At 32.2% G+C, this 17,308-nt stretch overlaps 2 protein-coding genes across 3 annotated transcripts; one reads left to right on the forward strand and one right to left on the reverse strand.

The window, feature by feature from the left end:
- Positions 1–295: 295 nt before the first annotated feature.
- LOC105629705 (Core-2/I-branching beta-1,6-N-acetylglucosaminyltransferase family protein) lies at positions 296–3,879 on the reverse strand. Its single transcript, XM_012211339.4, has 2 exons — positions 2,682–3,879; positions 296–1,219 (listed from the first exon to the last, which is right to left on the reverse strand). Exons 1-2 carry the CDS (start codon positions 3,216–3,218, stop codon positions 578–580), a joined length of 1,179 nt encoding a protein of 392 aa, XP_012066729.1. The 5' UTR covers positions 3,219–3,879; the 3' UTR covers positions 296–577.
- A 4,863-nt stretch (positions 3,880–8,742) lies between these two features.
- On the forward strand, positions 8,743–17,140 carry LOC105629706 (chloride channel protein CLC-c). Of its 2 annotated transcripts, XM_012211341.4 has the most exons (8): positions 8,743–9,100; positions 9,833–10,033; positions 10,695–10,872; positions 11,969–12,231; positions 12,807–13,076; positions 13,620–14,748; positions 14,839–14,924; positions 16,662–17,140. In XM_012211341.4, exons 1-8 carry the CDS (start codon positions 8,925–8,927, stop codon positions 16,738–16,740), a joined length of 2,382 nt encoding a protein of 793 aa, XP_012066731.2. In that variant the 5' UTR covers positions 8,743–8,924; the 3' UTR covers positions 16,741–17,140. The 2 variants fall into 2 exon arrangements, with proteins under 2 accessions (XP_012066731.2, XP_089579615.1); XM_089723489.1 differs by lacking the exon at positions 16,662–17,140 and having other exon boundaries at positions 8,745–9,100; positions 14,839–15,131.
- The last annotated feature ends 168 nt before the right edge of the window (positions 17,141–17,308 follow it).

Raw genomic sequence — 17,308 nt, forward strand, 5'->3', positions numbered from 1 at the left:
TATGTTTGAGCTTCAACAATCAATAACCCTACTCAGATTGTAAAATCCTTAAAACTCCAAAACATTAAATGGCAAAATCAGTTTTATCTTATCAAGCTGAATAGGCTAAATTATTTTATTCTACTAAGTGTATATATATATATATATACACACGTAACTAATTTCTATGCTCATTTTTTTTAAAATTGCTTTTGAGAACAGGACTCAAAATTACCCTGAAAAACATTATCACAGCTTTACAAGGTTGTAAGACTTGTTATTAACACGGTATGTTCTAGAAAGCAATGGGGAACTATTAACTAATACATCTGCAAAACTTTCCTCATACCAAAACTACCAGAACATAAATCAAAATGATCTCAGGGCAAAGTTTCCAACTTGTTGCCTCTCTCAAAATTTGTTCAACAAATAGCAATACCCTCAATCATCAATGACTCAATGGCCTATAAAACACTAACTGTACAATTGTGCCAGAAAAAAAAAATCTCTTTTTGAAGGGCTACGACAGCAACCCTTTGAATGTCTAGTAGCACTATATGATTGATATTGTACCTCTACCAAGAAAAGAAAATCAAAATCAAAATTCCATTACCGTTGAGGTAAGGTTGAGCAAGGGCTCCAGTGCACTTGGATGAAACTTTCGGGCGAAGAGGTAACAAACAGATGTCATTTCTGAATTATATGAACACTGTGTCTCGTTATTCCGAATAGACTGTATAAAACTTTCTGTAACATTAATTCCCCAGTATGTTGCTGGATGCGGACCCCCCACCGACCAATCAACCCATGTCACAGTGCGATTCGAATTAAGTGGCCCATGAAACATGTTCAGATAAGTTGGAATATAATGCTCATCAGGATAACAGGCAGGCTTGCAATATTTCTTGAAGATAGAATAGTACTTGGTGTCTGCAAGAACATAAACAGCCAGAGCTCGTTGGATCTCAAACCATTGAGAACCCTTCCTCCACTGATAGAGTTGAATATCAGGAAACATGTTACGGTTGTAGCGGCCACGTCCATAGCGGGTCGGTTCATCATATGACTCAACAAAGCTATGTTCAGAACCAATAAGATACTTGTAGACAGTTGGGAAATTGTAGATCGGAATGCAACTCTCGGAGAGAAGAACAAACCGCTCATTTGAGAAGTCCAGCAGGGCATTGGCTAGAAGGCGCTTCTCAGCATCAACCAGTTTTACTGTTCCCCATTCAACATTCTAGACAAGGGAGAATCAAAAAATATTATTAAATACCAAATACAATTAACTAAGATACCATTTCACTTACAACAGTCATCTAGTTTCAAGAAAAAGTTGCAGGGGAAAGCTTTTGCCCAATCGAAGGGAAAAAAATGCTTTTTAACACACAACAGAAAGCTAAAACGGCAACAATTGGAGCCCTTCCCACTCGTAGTGGAATATTCTATGAGACTATGACAAACAAGTAGTTTCATTCACTACAGGGGTTCCAACTAAAAATATTACCAGTAACCATGACATTCCAGACATAATAGACAATATTTCTTATAACTCTCTTATTATCAATATAAATTTAAAGATCAATTAATAATTACAAATGCAGCCAGACTCACATTTGATACCACCATAAAATTGGATTCTAAAATTCACGGGTTTGCACATTTAAAGGAGTAAATTTGATTCATTTGAGAGTGGTCATTGGAAGACTTCATCTAACTCCAATGAATCCATTGCTCAGTGTTGCTGGGAGTTGCATAATTTATCTTCAATTAGTTTGGATGATGTCATGCTCTACCCTTTAAATGGCCAAATTTGAAATGTGCCAATTGGTTGCAAACAAAGATATTTTCCAAAAAAGTTTGTTTCATGACCATCGGTACATCGATGGAGCCATGAGAGTAAATCTTGGTACTATATACTTGTCTGAATTAAGACATCTGTTCCTTTTCCTCATGTTGGACAATATATGTGTTCATGTTAAGTAGTACACCCCATGGAGAAGTTTGCTTCCAGATAAAGATAATTTGTAAAACTTCAACAAATTGTTTACATAAACAGTACCATAGATGAAAAAATACATATACATGGTCACATGCACATGCACATTTATATCATATATGTACCGACACAGAGAGAGATGATAAATAATCCATTTACATATCTGTAAGTCTGGTTGTACACAATTTTGATTGATGGCTACGAGATTCAATACCAATTCTTTCTCCCATCAAACAGCAATTATAAAAAGTTTTCGAAGGAGAAAACAGATAAAGAAGATTCTTAAAGTTTAGCATAAGAACTTATAAATGCTCCGTCCCATCAAAGAATATATCAGTCCAGTTAGTTTAGAATCTTAGCTTTAAAATGATATCAATTGATGATCTCCCAATCAATCGAGCAACTTCTCCCGTCAAGTTCTCTCCGAAACAATTTTTTACTAATCCACTCAAGTTCTAGTTCACTGCATACATAATTCTTCGCTTATTGATGTTTACTTTAACCATAACTCATACAATTGCTAGCAACATAAGCATGAAACTAACCCAACTCAATCAAGAAAGAACGAAATATACAACACAAACCATAACATTTCATTTGTACCTGTTACCAATAGCAAGGAAACAGCATATAACTCGGTATTATTAGCATCAACAAAAATAAACATAAACCAAACAATAAAACCACAAGTTACAGTTCATACCTTGCTTGGAATCTGCCTTCTGTAGAATGGAGAATCCATTGAAACGTTGAGCACATAATTCCGAGGGGTATGTAAATAGATAGAGAAATAATTCTCATGGCCTCTAAAGAACCTCTCCCACAATGGCAACATAGGCAAAGGCCCTCTAGTCAGAAACATGAAAGCCACTTTAGGCACTCTATCAAAGGGATACTCTTCCTTGATTGGAACCAAAGAAGCTCTCCAAAAAAGCTCCTCATCTTTCATCCTATGAGTCAAGTTCTTAGGATGAAGAAATGTCTCCATACTGAAACAATCAACCCTCTTGCAAGGTCTCACAATTGTGCAGTTATTGCCAGAGATTTTTGTTGCAGCTATGTTGCTGGTGAAAAATAGCCTAGCTTGCGAAGTAAACATTTGGTTGATATGAGAACTTGTAGCCAAGCCCATAATAATACCAGCAACAAAAACAACCAAAAATGATAATATTTGCACCAATTTTAGTAAACCCATATGCCTATCTGGTCCATCTTCCTTGTCTCCTCTATGCCTTGCCATTTCTTTTGGTGGAGAAAATCTCCAGAGGCTCTAATTTGAATGACTAAAGAATGCCCTTTCACTCATGCAAAAAAATTTGGAGCCTTCAGATACAAACTCAAAAGGCCCATGTATAGTAATCACCAAAAAGATTTAATTGTTTTTTGTGAAATTGATACCAGTGACAAAAACTGAGAGATACCCACCACCAAAACTCGAATTCAAAAGTCGTGAAAAGTACACAAAACCTAATATTTGAAGAGCCTGAGTACAAAGAGTGAGGTGAAAAGAAATCAAATAAAGAATTGAATTGAAATCAAGAAATTAGATCTTTGGGATCAAATGGAATAAGATCACTCAGTTATATTTTGTGAAACCCAAGAGTAAGGATTTGATTGTATCAGTGGCGGAGATAGAGAATAGAGAAATAGATAGGATCGACATTAGTACAGGATCAAATATGGAATCACGTCACCGACCACAAGAGACATTAATGCAGGATCAAATATATGGAATCACGTCCCCAACCACGAGAGAGAGTGTGAGAGACAGAGAGAGACAAATTTGAACTGGAATTATTGGAAGTGGTGTTGGTGGAGATTGTGATTGAAAACGACACGGCGTTTTACAGGGAGACTCAGAGAAACAGGGCAGGAACAAAAAAGGAATTAAAGATTTGGACGCGGAGAATCAAAGTTCCGGGGAAACATTTTTAGCCTGGAATTATTTTAAACTTAAAAATAATATTATAATAAATAATCAAAAGAAAACACTTGAGATTTGCTTCAATATGTTTTTTTAATACTTTATTATAATATTTGTAATTTTAGTAAATAAAATGTAAAAAATTTATTTAGTTTAATATTTTAGATTATTAAAATATAACTATTAATAATCTTTAATTTATAATTGTGAATTAATATTATATTATTTTCAAGTTCTAGAACTAAAGTAATGATTCCTAGTGTTTACAAAAAAAATTTAACGTCCAAATAAATTTAAAAATAAAAATAAAAATAAATTATGTAATGAGATTCAAATAATTTTAAATTAAAATGCTAAGTTCAAAATGTATAGTAAAGCATCTATTTTCATGAGAACAGATGGAAAGAAGGAAATAAAGAAATGCAGACCAAAGACATGATAAAGGATATTTTCGTAATTAAATAATAATAATTTTAAATTCGAAAAGGCAGAAACAGAACGAGGAAACGGGAAACACTTGCGGCGTGACTGTGTCTCGGTGGTTTTGTCGTTTTGCTGTGTTCTTGGTTTGTTTGCACTTTGAAGTTTGAATGACAAACGGTCTCCACTCTCCAGTCCACGGGTTACGCGCCTTTTGGTCACGTGACGTGCTCGTGCTCATGATGTGGGCTTATTTGGGCCGTTTGGATTTCCCTATTTAGGCCTCGAACCAAAATCCAAATACAAGCCTAGTCGAACGAGAATGGGCCCCTTCTCATATAGTATTTGTTTGGATTTTTTTTTTTTTCCTTTGGAATTCTGAAGTGCATAAGTTTAAAGCCTTTTTATCATGTTGGTCTTAAATGTATGATGATAGTACTATTAAAAAACTACTTCTATTATAAAAATCAATTTTTATTTAAAAGTATGTAAATAATAATAATATTGAAAGGGAAATTATTGTGAAGCAGCTATCATTATCAGTTGAATTATTGTTTATTAAATTAAAATTTTGTTAGTTGAATTTTAGCTATTAATTGCTATTTATTATAGAACTTGTCTTAAGTTGGTTGGAAACCATTTATTGGACTACTTATTTTATAACCAGTTATATACCTCCGCGTGTCCTATGCGCTTGTGGCCCCGAGCTCACTGTTACTGTAATCACAGGCTTTTGGCCGGTCTGCTCACGTAACGGTATGTTTTTCCTTTTTTTTTTTTGTTTTTTTTTTTTTTATTTTTTTCCAACTGAGACTTGAGAGGTGTAAATTTCCCGAAGCGACGTAAAGCGTAAATATTTTTTACTGTTTTAAGTAAAGTTTATTTTCTGATTGAATTTATATTTTTACTCAATTTCACAACGAATTAAAAAAATGTCATTTTCAATTTTCACAGTCACCTTGCTCTTGGCGATTAATGAATATTTTCTTATAAAAAATAAAAAAGTCAAGAAGAAGAAGAAATCATGTGTATCACGCGCGAAAGAGATTGATGAATCCTTTTATACATATATATTTATGAAACAAAGTATTGAACCAACTCTACATGTATTTTTAGGTTTTCTTTTTTCTTTTTTAATTTTACTTCTGATGTTTGGTTTCTAAACAAAACTAATTCGGTTGGAATTAGACCGAAATTAGAACCAGTTATAAAAGAGAGGAAAAAAATAAAATGATACAAATGAGTATAGAATTCATTAATATGGAATCCTTTTAAATATTTAGAAAAGAGAATTTTGACTTTTCACCGGTTGATTCAGTGCAAATTTGAATTAATTAGGTTAATGAATTTTAACGTCGAATGGTTAAAAATCAAGGGAAAAGAAAAGGAAAAAAAAAAAAAAAGAAAATGACTCGCTGATATTTGAAAAGTTGATTTCGATCTCGATTTGGAATCTCACTTGTCTATCTGTTTGTTCAGTGAATCTACCACCTCTTGTGTTGGTTGCAGGCAATTAATAATGTGACTGAAGAAATTTTCCAGATTGCATAAAGACAAAGGATGGGCTAATGAGCTTTAGATTTGTGCTAGCTGTAGTGTGTATATAATATATTGTTGGCTGCAAAATTTTACATCTTAACCATAAGTAATTTTATGGTTTATTCGGTAAAATTAATTGTTTTGATAGCTGTTATAAGTTTTAATAGCGTTTAGTTAACAACAACTTTTCATAAAACGCTAAAAGATAAACGTTACATTAGTTAACTTTTCGTAAAATATTACGTTGATCTCTAAAAACTAGTTCAAAATTATTTCATCGAACACTGTAAAAAATAGCGTGTCAAAATCTACTTAAAAAGTTGATGTTGAACACAACCTTAGCATTATAAATAATTTATTTTTAAATAATTATTTTATCGCATTAATTTCTTAAAATATATAATTTATGAAAAAATATTTTTTTACCTTTGTATTACACTTCCCATTGCATTATCCTCAAAATTAATTAGTGTAATCCCTAAACTCATTTTCAGTTTTTTTTTATATGAAAGAATTTAAACTATACATAGAATTCATTAGCAAATGATAATATTTAATTTATATTAAATTTTATAAAATTTAAAAAGATTTCAGACTATATTTTACTATAATACCTTTTAGTTCTAAAAAGCATTTATTTTTTCTTTAAAAAAATAAATAATTTTTTTAACATTAATTAAAAATAATTAAGATGATTTTACTAAACTAAATTTATTTATTTAGAAAATATTTTACATAACTATTAATCAAATTCACAAATTTGATTTCAATTAATGTTTTCGTATTTGATGTAAGTGAAAATATTAATTTCATTATAGAAAATTAAATTTTACAAAATTTAATACTATAACTAATCCTTTGTTTGGAAATAAGAGGAAGAAAAATATGGGAAGAAGGAAAATAACGAAGAATTGTCAACTTTATTTTCTTAGTTATTTTCTACTATTGTGTTTGGACACAATGAAGGAAATAAAGTAAATTTATTTTCTTTTATATGGAAAGGTCAAAATTTTAGATGAAAAAATATCATTATTGAAAATTAATAATTATGTCCTCGTTTAAATTATGATGTATTTAAGAAAAAGTTAAAGTTTATTAATTAATTTAGGGTATTTATGTAATTTAATAAAAAATAGTGAAAATCTATCTTTTCTCTATTATTTTATCTCTAAATCAAAGAGATTAAAAATATATGGAATCAAATGGAAAATAAGTAAAATATTTTTTTTCTTTTTAATTCATTGGAGGTTTTTAAAGGATATGAACTATGCAAGAGTAATCCTTCATTTGGCTCACTAAATTAGTGAAAACAGCTATGGTCGAGAGAACTCGAACTTGAATCAATATTTTTTCTTTTTCACAAACAAAGAAAAAAAGATACATATCCTATATATTTTTCATAATTATTTTCGTTCCTTAATAAAAAATACTGCTATAAATAAAAACCAATATATAGATTTATTTCAACTAATAACCACAGTAAATTTAATCACTGAGCCATATCATATGTTGCTTAACAACTTGAAGACTGACTGGCTGGACAAGTCAACCTTCAGCTGCACCTAACCAGGGAGGGTTGTGTCTTTGGATTGGGAACACTAGGCACGTTCGTATGACTTTTGAAAGTAAAGGAGATTTTAGTCATTTACGTGCTTACTGCCAGCTAATTAAAGTTTTCTAATTATTATTTTTTATTACAAGTCTATTATTGACGAAGTTTGTCTGTATTAGGCATATGAAATCACCATATGAATGCACGTTTTATATGTTTTTAATTTTTTTTTTATTGTATAGTGGTATTTAATTTTGAAAAGCAAAGACAACGTGAGTGACGGAACTAGGGGTAGCCCACCTAATTTTATCTTTTTTTTTTAAATTTACTTTATAAAAAATAGAAAATTTTACTTTTTATTTATAAAATTGTGATTTTTTATATTGCTCTCTTTAAATTTTAAAATTTTTTTTATTGCCTCCCTTAATTATTTTTTTTGGTTCGGACACTGCTCTCCGTCAAGAAAGATAATTTTTTTTTCTTTTAGTTTATTTCAAATATAGTCCATTTTTTTCATTATAGTTAATTTTTAAATTGTATACTATTACTTATTAAATTTTATTTTATTTTCAATAATTTTCATTAATTTAATTATTATTTTAATACTTATGTGTTATTTAAGATAGATATAATAAAAAAATTATATAAATAAAATTATTTTTTAATTATATTTTTTAATCTGTGTGAAAATATAGTGGCCTATTTCTTATGAACGATGAATTTTTTGTCATAATTATTCATCATTAATCATTTTTTAATGGCCTAGTGTATTATGTGGTCACAAATAAACACGTCAGGAGCTTCTAAAAAATCAATGAAAAAAGTAAATATAAAACAGGGCACAGATAGAGCCATCCAAAAACATATCTAGAACAAATGTAGATATAGTTTTATTTACATTCTTAAAAAATTACCAAATTAAAAATATTTTATAAAATTAAATTATATTCTTTTTCCAAACAAAAATACAAAATAAATTTTATTTTTAGCCACAATTGAAATTTTAAAATTCAAAAAAATTAATTTAATTACAATATTATAATTATATAAAAATAATTTTAATAGATAGATATCATTTTTGGCAGCTCACGGGCACGTTTCTTCCAACCTCTAACAATTTAGGCAGTGACCCTTAATTAACAAGAAAAGAATTGTCGTTTTGTTAATCAATGGTGTAGAAGTATAACAAAACACCAAAACTCCAGAACACCATTGCTTAAAAATAAATAATTCTAAAAAAATAAAATTAGTAGTATTACTTTTCTAAACAAAGAATGCTTATAAAATGCAAGAAAAAGAAAGAAAACTAATATTTTTCTTTTTTAACTTTACCGGCACAAACATTTCACACAATTTCTGGAGTAAATTAAGATTAAGTTTTAGATTACCATGCAAGAAAATAGGTAAAGGGTCTTCCTTGGTATAAATGGATAGATTATAGACAAAGAAAGAGAAGATTTTGGAAGCAAAGAGAGAGAGAGAGAGAGAGAGAAAGAGAGAGGGAGGTGGAGATGGATCATACAAGAGAGGGATATGACATAGAAGTAGAAGGATCATTTGCAGGAATGGAAGAAGATAAAGAATTCAATTCAATGAGAGAGCCACTTCTCAGGAACAGAAAGAATACTACTTCACAAATTGCCATTGTTGGTGCCAATGTTTGTCCTATTGAGAGTCTTGATTATGAGTACTTTTCTATCTTTATTATTACTGTTTTTCTTAATTTTTCCACCTTTGGTTTTTGTTCTTTTGTTTGGAATAATTTGCTTTACTGTTGTTTTCCATTGATTTCTTGAATTTAAGCCCATTGGCTTTTCTGGGTTTGAAAATGAATTCTTTGTTTGTTGAGCAATCTTGAATTATCACTCACATACACAGACACGGGTTTCTAAAAGTAAATGACATGAATAAGTGAAATCTTTGAGTTACATCGTTCTTTGTATTATTATATAGGCATATAGCTCATTTTCATAAGTTAATTTTGCTGGATATATAATGCAAGATTCAAGATTTTAAAATCTAATTGATCTGGATTTAGGAAATAAGACCGCATTGGAGCAAGTTAGATTTTTTTTCATTTTTTTTTTTTGATACATGTCTTGAGATGCTGAGTTTTTAAATATTGAAAAGTAAATTAGTTGTTTGGTAGTTATCCAGATGCGATGAGGTCATTATAAATCATCACTCAAACATATAGTTTTTGCTGCAAACACAGATGCGTTAAGAGCTTCAGAAATAATAATCTTAATGTAATGAGTTATTGAAAAAATAATTTCAATATTTGAGTAATTTAATTTACATAGATTTTATGCTAATATCAGATTTTTACCAAGTTTTCCTCTTATGTTGCTTTTGTTGTAGGAAATGAGCGTTGATGGTTAATTCATTCTGCCTCACTTTTTTCCATGCGTTTTTTCAGGATTTTTGAGAATGAACTTATTAAACAAGACTGGAGGTCTAGAAAGAAGATTGAGATATTTCAGTACATTTTCCTCAAGTGGACACTTGCCCTTCTCATTGGGTTAGGTACAGCACTTGTTGGCCTTTTCAATAACCTTGCTGTTGAGAACATTGCTGGTTTCAAACTTCTGTGGACTAACAGTCTCATGCTTCAGGACAAGTATGTAAACTGTTACCTCATTTCTCCAATCTTAGTTTCTTGATTTAGTCATGTTTTCATGTATTTTCTTAAGGAATTGTAAAGCTCTTGAAAAAGTGCACTTAAACAATGTATGTGCTCGGCATAATATCAACTGCAAATTTATTTGAACCCGAGCAGATATAATTGTGCTTGTGCTTCTGTGATAATTTATCCTTGTGTAGTTGGAAGTCTTAAAAACACCATACTAGTTATCCAATGTCTCATGGATCTGGCTTGCTTAATGTTTTATTCTTATGTGATTGTGTTTGCCTCACATTTTATATGCCTTAAAGTATTGGTCTTCTGTTCCATGAGCATCTTTGTTGCCATTGTTTTTTCCCCTTTCTTTCAAGGAATATGAGTGCTGGGAGAATCTTATTCTGGTAGTTTTAGAAATAGCGCGCAGTCTCTTCTTAATATTTGATTTTTCTAGTCAACATAATCTTTATTTATATTACCCGAAGAAAGTTAAAGTTTCGTGCTTGAATTTGGCCCTTTTTGCGCATTGAATTATTGTTGTACTTCAATTCACATTCCAATAAGCTTTCTTGGTTCTATTCCTCCACGAAACAAATTTCGTGCTTTGTCAATTATCATAATTCTTTGGAGTGACTACAAAAGGATTTGTATTTCAGTGCAGGTATTATCAAGGATTTGCGGCATATGCTGGTAGCAACCTGATTCTGGCAATTGCTGCTGCAGCTCTCTGTGCTTATGTTGCTCCTGCAGCAGCTGGATCTGGCATTCCGGAGGTTAAAGCATACCTGAATGGTGTAGATGCTCCTTCTATATTGGCCCCAAGTACACTTTTCATAAAGGTACCTCTCTCTCTCCCTCCCTCCTCCCTTTTTCCTCAGAATCCACACACATCCTTTGCTGAGAACATTTACTATCGATCAAGAACCTGAAACTCCTTGGAACCTTGAGCAGTTCATGATAGCTACTCCTTTTCTTGGAGGTTGTGGAACTTAAAGCTCTTAATTTAGTTTTAGAGGCCAATGAGATTGTGGGAATTACCTCTATCTCTCTTTTGCTCTCAAACTTTTGTCTCTCTCTCTCTTCTGGATGATATAAATGATGAATCTGCATTGATGATTGCAAGATAATTCACTGGTTTGCCTGCTAATAAAGCCAACCACTAGTTACATATGAAATTTGCAGATTTTGAGTAAATTACTTTAAATGGGAAACATTACAATCTTTTGCACTGCTAGATGTCATTATAATGTAATATTTTGTGTTCTTTAATATTATGCTAGCTTGAATATTATTTTTGAGACATGTAAAAATATTAGTTTGGTCATGATAGTTAACAAAGGATGTTGGTGTTGGCTCAGTCATGAAATAAATATTGCTATTGCCAAGTTCACACTGGTATCTCCTAGAACCTGATGCCAGTTGAAATGCACTGTTTGTTGGTTTTTTAAACATAGCTTAAAAGTTGGATGTAATATCCTGGCTTGTGGAAAGGTGAAACAAGAGATAATAATCCTATTATTCATTGTTTCTCTGATTGTCCTTGTCCATCAGAAACATAAGTAAGCACTATAAAGTGAGAACAATTTCCCTGCTCTCTTAAGTTGAGAATTAGCGTTATTCTTGCTGAGCATTTTCTTGTCAACCAGTGAAATGATGTACTTTCTTTTGTCATAGTTGTATCTACTTTTATTTATTTGCTTGGATAGCTTGCTTTTCATTGATACTTTTCTTCCCTCCTATGTTTAAAAGATTCTGATAATTTAATGATTATTGATCTGAGTTGGAGAGGTCAAGATATAGGTTTACATAAAAGTTTGATGTTTTGATGAGTTGCTCAAACTTCTTAGAAGTTAATGGCTTCTTGTTTTCCTATTAACAAATGTCGCTTGTTTCAAAAATAAAATCTGTGTTAATTTTACATCTCTTATTTCTCAGATTTTTGGATCCATTTTTGGAGTTGCTGCGGGATTTGTTGTTGGTAAGGAGGGACCTATGGTACACACTGGTGCTTGCATTGCCTCCTTACTTGGCCAGGGTGGTTCTCGAAAATACCATTTGACTTGGAGATGGCTGAGATATTTCAAAAATGACCGGGATCGGCGGGATTTGGTTACTTGTGGTGCTGCTGCTGGTGTGGCAGCTGCCTTCCGTGCTCCTGTTGGTGGGGTTCTCTTTGCCCTTGAAGAGGCTGCCTCATGGTATCTCTTGTGTTTGTCGTCTCCTCGCATTCTCCCTTCTATATCTGTCCTTGAATTAGTGCAACAACTTCTGTAATTTCTTATGTCTACTTGTTCAAACTATTAAAATTGCTTTTGTTGTTTTACTATGAGTTTGAGAATTGCATAAAGGCTACATTTATTAGTAAACTAGAATAATAAGAAACCAAAATTCTAGCAAGTGAAATGGGCTTCCTTGCAAAATTGTATCTGGTTTTTCGCTGCAGTTTGGGATTTCATGTTAAAAGTTAAGCATCTTCAGTTTTTATTTTGATTGGTATGCTAAAGAAGTCTGGACTTGTTTAATGCAACAATTTCTAGCTATGTTGCTAAGTTGCGTCAGTGGTCGATTTTGTTTGTTTCAAAAGCAGATACTAACTTGTTCAGAATGCAAAGTGTACATTGTGAATTTATTAATCTGTTTTGTTTTGGCAAGTGACATTGATGACATTGTGAATTCATTTCTTCACTCACGGTTAAAAACTTTAAGGTTGTTTCGATGCTTTGAGATTTCTCTCCTGTTCTAACCTGAGGTCATGTTGTTTTCTCATATTCAGGTGGAGGAGTGCTCTTCTCTGGAGAACTTTCTTTACCACAGCTGTAGTAGCAGTGGTGTTGAGAGGCTTCATAGAATTTTGCAGGACTGGCAAATGTGGGCTATTTGGGAAAGGTGGTCTCATCATGTTTGATGTAAATTCAGGAAAAGCAATCTACACCACACCAGATCTTCTGGCGGTTATATTCCTTGGAGTAATAGGGGGTGTTCTTGGAAGTCTCTACAATTATTTTGTTGACAAGGTCCTTCGAACTTACAGCATCATCAATGAGTATGTCTGGAAAATTTTATTCTTTTGGAAGAGTGTTTTGCAATTTACATTTGTCACTATGTTTCTACTGAAGAGTCATATGAAATTCAGGACCATAGGTTCAATACTTAACAGAACACTTATGGGACTACTTTATAGCGCATTGGTCAATAATTTGCCGATCGAGTCTACTCATGCATTAAATAAATTCAACCAACAACAAACGTAATTGGTTCAGAATGAGGAAGACATAGATTGTCATGTCACTTATAACAAGATTTATTGTCTATCTCTTATATATATACTGGTTACTTCTTCTTACATTGAAAATAAAGCTAGTGGCAGACTCCCTCTAATTTCTTGGCTTCCCAACATTTGTAGTCCAATCTTATTAGGAAAATGCTCAAGTGCTCATATTTTCTCTTTTAATGCTAAAATTTCCTTAGATAAAAACTTATCCTTATTCACTCATTTAGCCTCCTAAATAACTTTAAAGTGCCAATAAATGTCCGAATTTGCAAATTTGCTCAAATTTTGATTGCTGATTGTTTGAATGCCTTACAGGAAGGGTCCTTTATTCAAGATCATGCTTGTTGTCATTGTTTCCCTTCTGACCTCATGTTGCTCTTACGGCTTGCCATGGCTTGCACCGTGTATTCCTTGTCCTCCTAACCTGGCGGAACGATGCCCAACTGGAGGTCGCACTGGAAATTACAAGAACTTCCAGTGTCCAGAAAACCACTACAATGACCTTGCTTCCCTCTTTTTCAACACAAATGACGATGCTATACGAAATCTATTAACCCCTGGTAGTGAAAAGAGATTTCAGTTCTCCACCCTCCTGGTTTTCTTTGCTGCTATTTACTGCCTTGGCATCATTACTTATGGCATTGCTGTTCCCTCTGGACTTTTCATCCCTGTCATTCTTGCTGGGGCCTCTTACGGTCGCATTGTCGGAAAGTTGCTCAGTCCTGTCTCTGATCTTGATGTGGGTCTCTTTTCACTCCTTGGAGCTGCCTCCTTCCTTGGAGGCACAATGAGGATGACAGTTTCTCTCTGTGTCATACTTCTTGAACTTACTAATAATCTGTTGATGCTTCCACTGATGATGCTAGTTCTCCTTATTTCCAAAACTGTAGCTGATGCCATAAACAAAGGTGTTTATGATCAAATTTTGAAAATGAAAGGATTACCTTATATGGAAGCTCATGCAGAACCATACATGAGGCACTTGGTCGCAAGTGATGTTGTATCTGGCATGTTAGTTACATTTTCTGGGGTAGAAAAGGTTGAGAACATTTTATATGCTTTGAAAAAAACAGGCCACAATGGATTCCCTGTGATTGATGAGCCACCGTACACCCAAGCTCCGGAGCTGTGTGGGCTAGTTCTTAGGTCTCATCTACTTGTGTTGCTTAAAGGGAAGAAATTTACCAAGCAGAGGGAAATGACTGGATCAGGCATTAGGAAATCGTTTAGAGCCCACGATTTTGCGAAAGCAGGTTCGGGCAAGGGTGTGAAATTGGAGGATTTAGATATCACAGAAGAGGAGATGGAGATGTATGTTGATCTCCATCCCATTACTAATACATCTCCATATACTGTTGTTGAAACAATGTCTCTAGCTAAAGCTGCTGTTCTCTTCCGGGAGCTCGGCCTCAGACACTTGTGTGTGGTGCCAAAGACACCCGGGGTAAGATTCACTCAGTTTATTTATATTCTTCTGTTGCTAGTAGTTTTCTTAGACACTAATGCAACTTCAATTTCATTTTCCCTCTTGCAGAGGCCTCCGGTTGCCGGAATCCTGACGCGGCATGATTTCATGCCAGAGCACATTTTGGGACTCTACCCCCATATCAATCCCCACAAGTAAGGAAGCAAAATTATTTTTCTTGTGCCATTACCAGTGTTCTTTTAGATGTACGGCATTGAAGTGGCTGTATTAAAAGAGGATCTCAACCTTCTATGCAAAATTCTATATAGGATACTTATAATGTGGTTTTTGAAAAGACATTTTCATTTGTGTATATAAACATTAGACTTCCTGCACCAAATTACTTTTACGTTTTGGTCAAAGTGTCTACCGTCTCACTTTTTAGCTGAGTTGCCCTCACTTGCATTGCATATGAAATGATGCTACATTGGTATGATGAGACACGTTGACTATATGTTTGATGACTTTATAAAATGAACACGTCATGTTAACATTTTATATGTTTTATGTAAAGTTGGCTAAAAGTGGGCCACCCTTACACATGAGCGTTTGATATTTTTATATTCTGTTTACGTAACAATTCTCATGAGATGATATCTGACGTTATATTGGTTATTAATTTTTTAATTTTTTTTAAATTTACTATTTTATTTTGAAAATTAGATATAAAACTTAATGTAAATTTATAGCATATTTATTTTTTACTTGATGTTTTAAGATTCTAACATTAAATAAAAACAAATAAAGAGAAAAACTTCCATTTTGTATAATTTTGCACGGGGAAATTACCGTTTAGTTCCTGTGATTTAACGAAACTAACTATTTTGTCTCTTTGTTTTAAAAAAAATAGATGGATGTGAAACTACATTTTGCCGTTAACGGATGGAAGGACCATACTTAGAATAACTTATTCATTTATTTCTGAAAACACAAGGATGAAGTAATAAGCTTCACCAAACTACATGGACTATATAGTAATTTTTTACAGTTTCATTTGCATATTACAATAGTCTTCTTCGTATTCCTTTTCAAAAAAATCCTTAATTTCATTTGTTTGGTTCATTCAGTAGGCCATGGATCTAGTTTAGATAAATATTTTTCTTAATTAAATGTATTTTTAATTAAAAAAATAATTACTTAATGCATATCCGACCTGACAATAGATTAAAGTTCGAATTCTCTTCAATGCTCAAAAATAATATATGTTAAACCAAATAAGGATATAATGTAGCACTATAAATGATAAAGCTCTACATAATTAATGGTGGGGTTAAGATTCAGATACCAAGAACAAAAGAGCAGGACAGAAGTCATTCTCATCCCCACCTCAAGCCCTCTAGGCCCTAGATGTGATAAAGTTTTTTGTCCCTCTATGGTGATGATCCTTGTTCCTATCTATCTCTTCTCTTTAGGTTGAATAAGTAAATTCACCTTTTGAATTTTTATAGCACTCGAAACTTAACTGATGACATGTACTGTACTTCAACTTGTAAATTTTGATAATAATATCAATAATTTTTAGGGTTTTTAATTTTTATCTTGCAAAATATCAACTTGATATGTAGCTAGCATGACTTTTAGAATAAAATTTTCATAAATTTTAATTTTTAATGAGTTTAATTGATCTAATTTTGCAAGTTGAAATGTTCAATAAAATAATTTTGAAAATTAAAGTGTTTAATAGGTGTAGTTTTATAAGTTAACATATTTGATAGATCAAAGTAAAAGTTTAGGGTGTCATAAAATTATAATAATAAAATTTAAGGGTGAAGTTATATATTCAACGATTTTTTATTTTATTTTATGTTTTTTCAACTTTTTACTATGCTGAAACATTGATTAAACTCAAGTTAATACAACATTGATTTACCAAAGTTTTTCTCTTGCTGAAGGAACAAACCCATCGATGAGATCTACAGCCTTTGTCAAGATTGGGCTTCAACATATGCAAAAAGGAGTGACCTTTCTTGATCAACCATACCATCTCATAGTGTTCTAATCAGCAAAACTCTCTGGAGTCTCTTTGCAAGATCTTCTATGGAGGATTTTATTCTAGAATCTTTCAGACAACCAGGATGTTTATATACTTTATTTATGAAATTAGCTCTAGCTTAGTGGTGAATCTTTTAAACGGAGCATCAAAGCCCCGCAGGTTCTTTCCTTTCGTATCATCTGGACATAGTCTAGTGGCGACCGCCTTTCAAGTGCAGGGATGAAATCTTGAATTTAAATCCAAGCTCCTCCATTACAGACTGTCCTTTAATGGGCTTCTATTATCATTTGTGATTATAATGATGTTTTTGAAAATGTAAATTCTTTATAACACTGTTCAGTGTACATTTATAATATATAAAAAATTATTTGAATGAAATCTTCATGTTGTCTTTTATATGCAACGGTCAATTACACAAAAAATAAAATAAAAAATTATAATTGTATTTAAATATTTCAAAATAAGCTACTTTATCCTAAGATTTAAAAATATTTACAGTAATTATACTCATTGGATCCAAATTACAGAGTCATCTTTTGAAATTGA

Source organism: Jatropha curcas, chromosome 6, assembly GCF_041381405.1.
Source record: "Jatropha curcas cultivar XTBG-Jc1 chromosome 6, XTBG_Jcur_1.0, whole genome shotgun sequence".
NCBI lineage: Eukaryota > Viridiplantae > Streptophyta > Magnoliopsida > Malpighiales > Euphorbiaceae > Jatropha > Jatropha curcas.

What these genes read in the sequence shown, in the direction of transcription:
- LOC105629705 (XM_012211339.4), bottom strand. Translation starts at nt 3,218, where the DNA reads ATGGCAAGGCATAGAGGAGACAAGGAAGATGGACCAGATAGGCATATG. An exon ending in GAAGGCAGATTCCAAGCAAG is followed by an intron (nt 1,220 to 2,681) that starts GTATGAACTGTA and finishes TCCCTTGTCTAG; the next exon opens with AATGTTGAATGGGGAACAGT.
- LOC105629706 (XM_012211341.4), top strand. Translation starts at nt 8,925, where the DNA reads ATGGATCATACAAGAGAGGGATATGACATAGAAGTAGAAGGATCATTT. An exon ending in CAAGTACACTTTTCATAAAG is followed by an intron (nt 10,873 to 11,968) that starts GTACCTCTCTCT and finishes CTTATTTCTCAG; the next exon opens with ATTTTTGGATCCATTTTTGG. An exon ending in ACTTACAGCATCATCAATGA is followed by an intron (nt 13,077 to 13,619) that starts GTATGTCTGGAA and finishes AATGCCTTACAG; the next exon opens with GAAGGGTCCTTTATTCAAGA.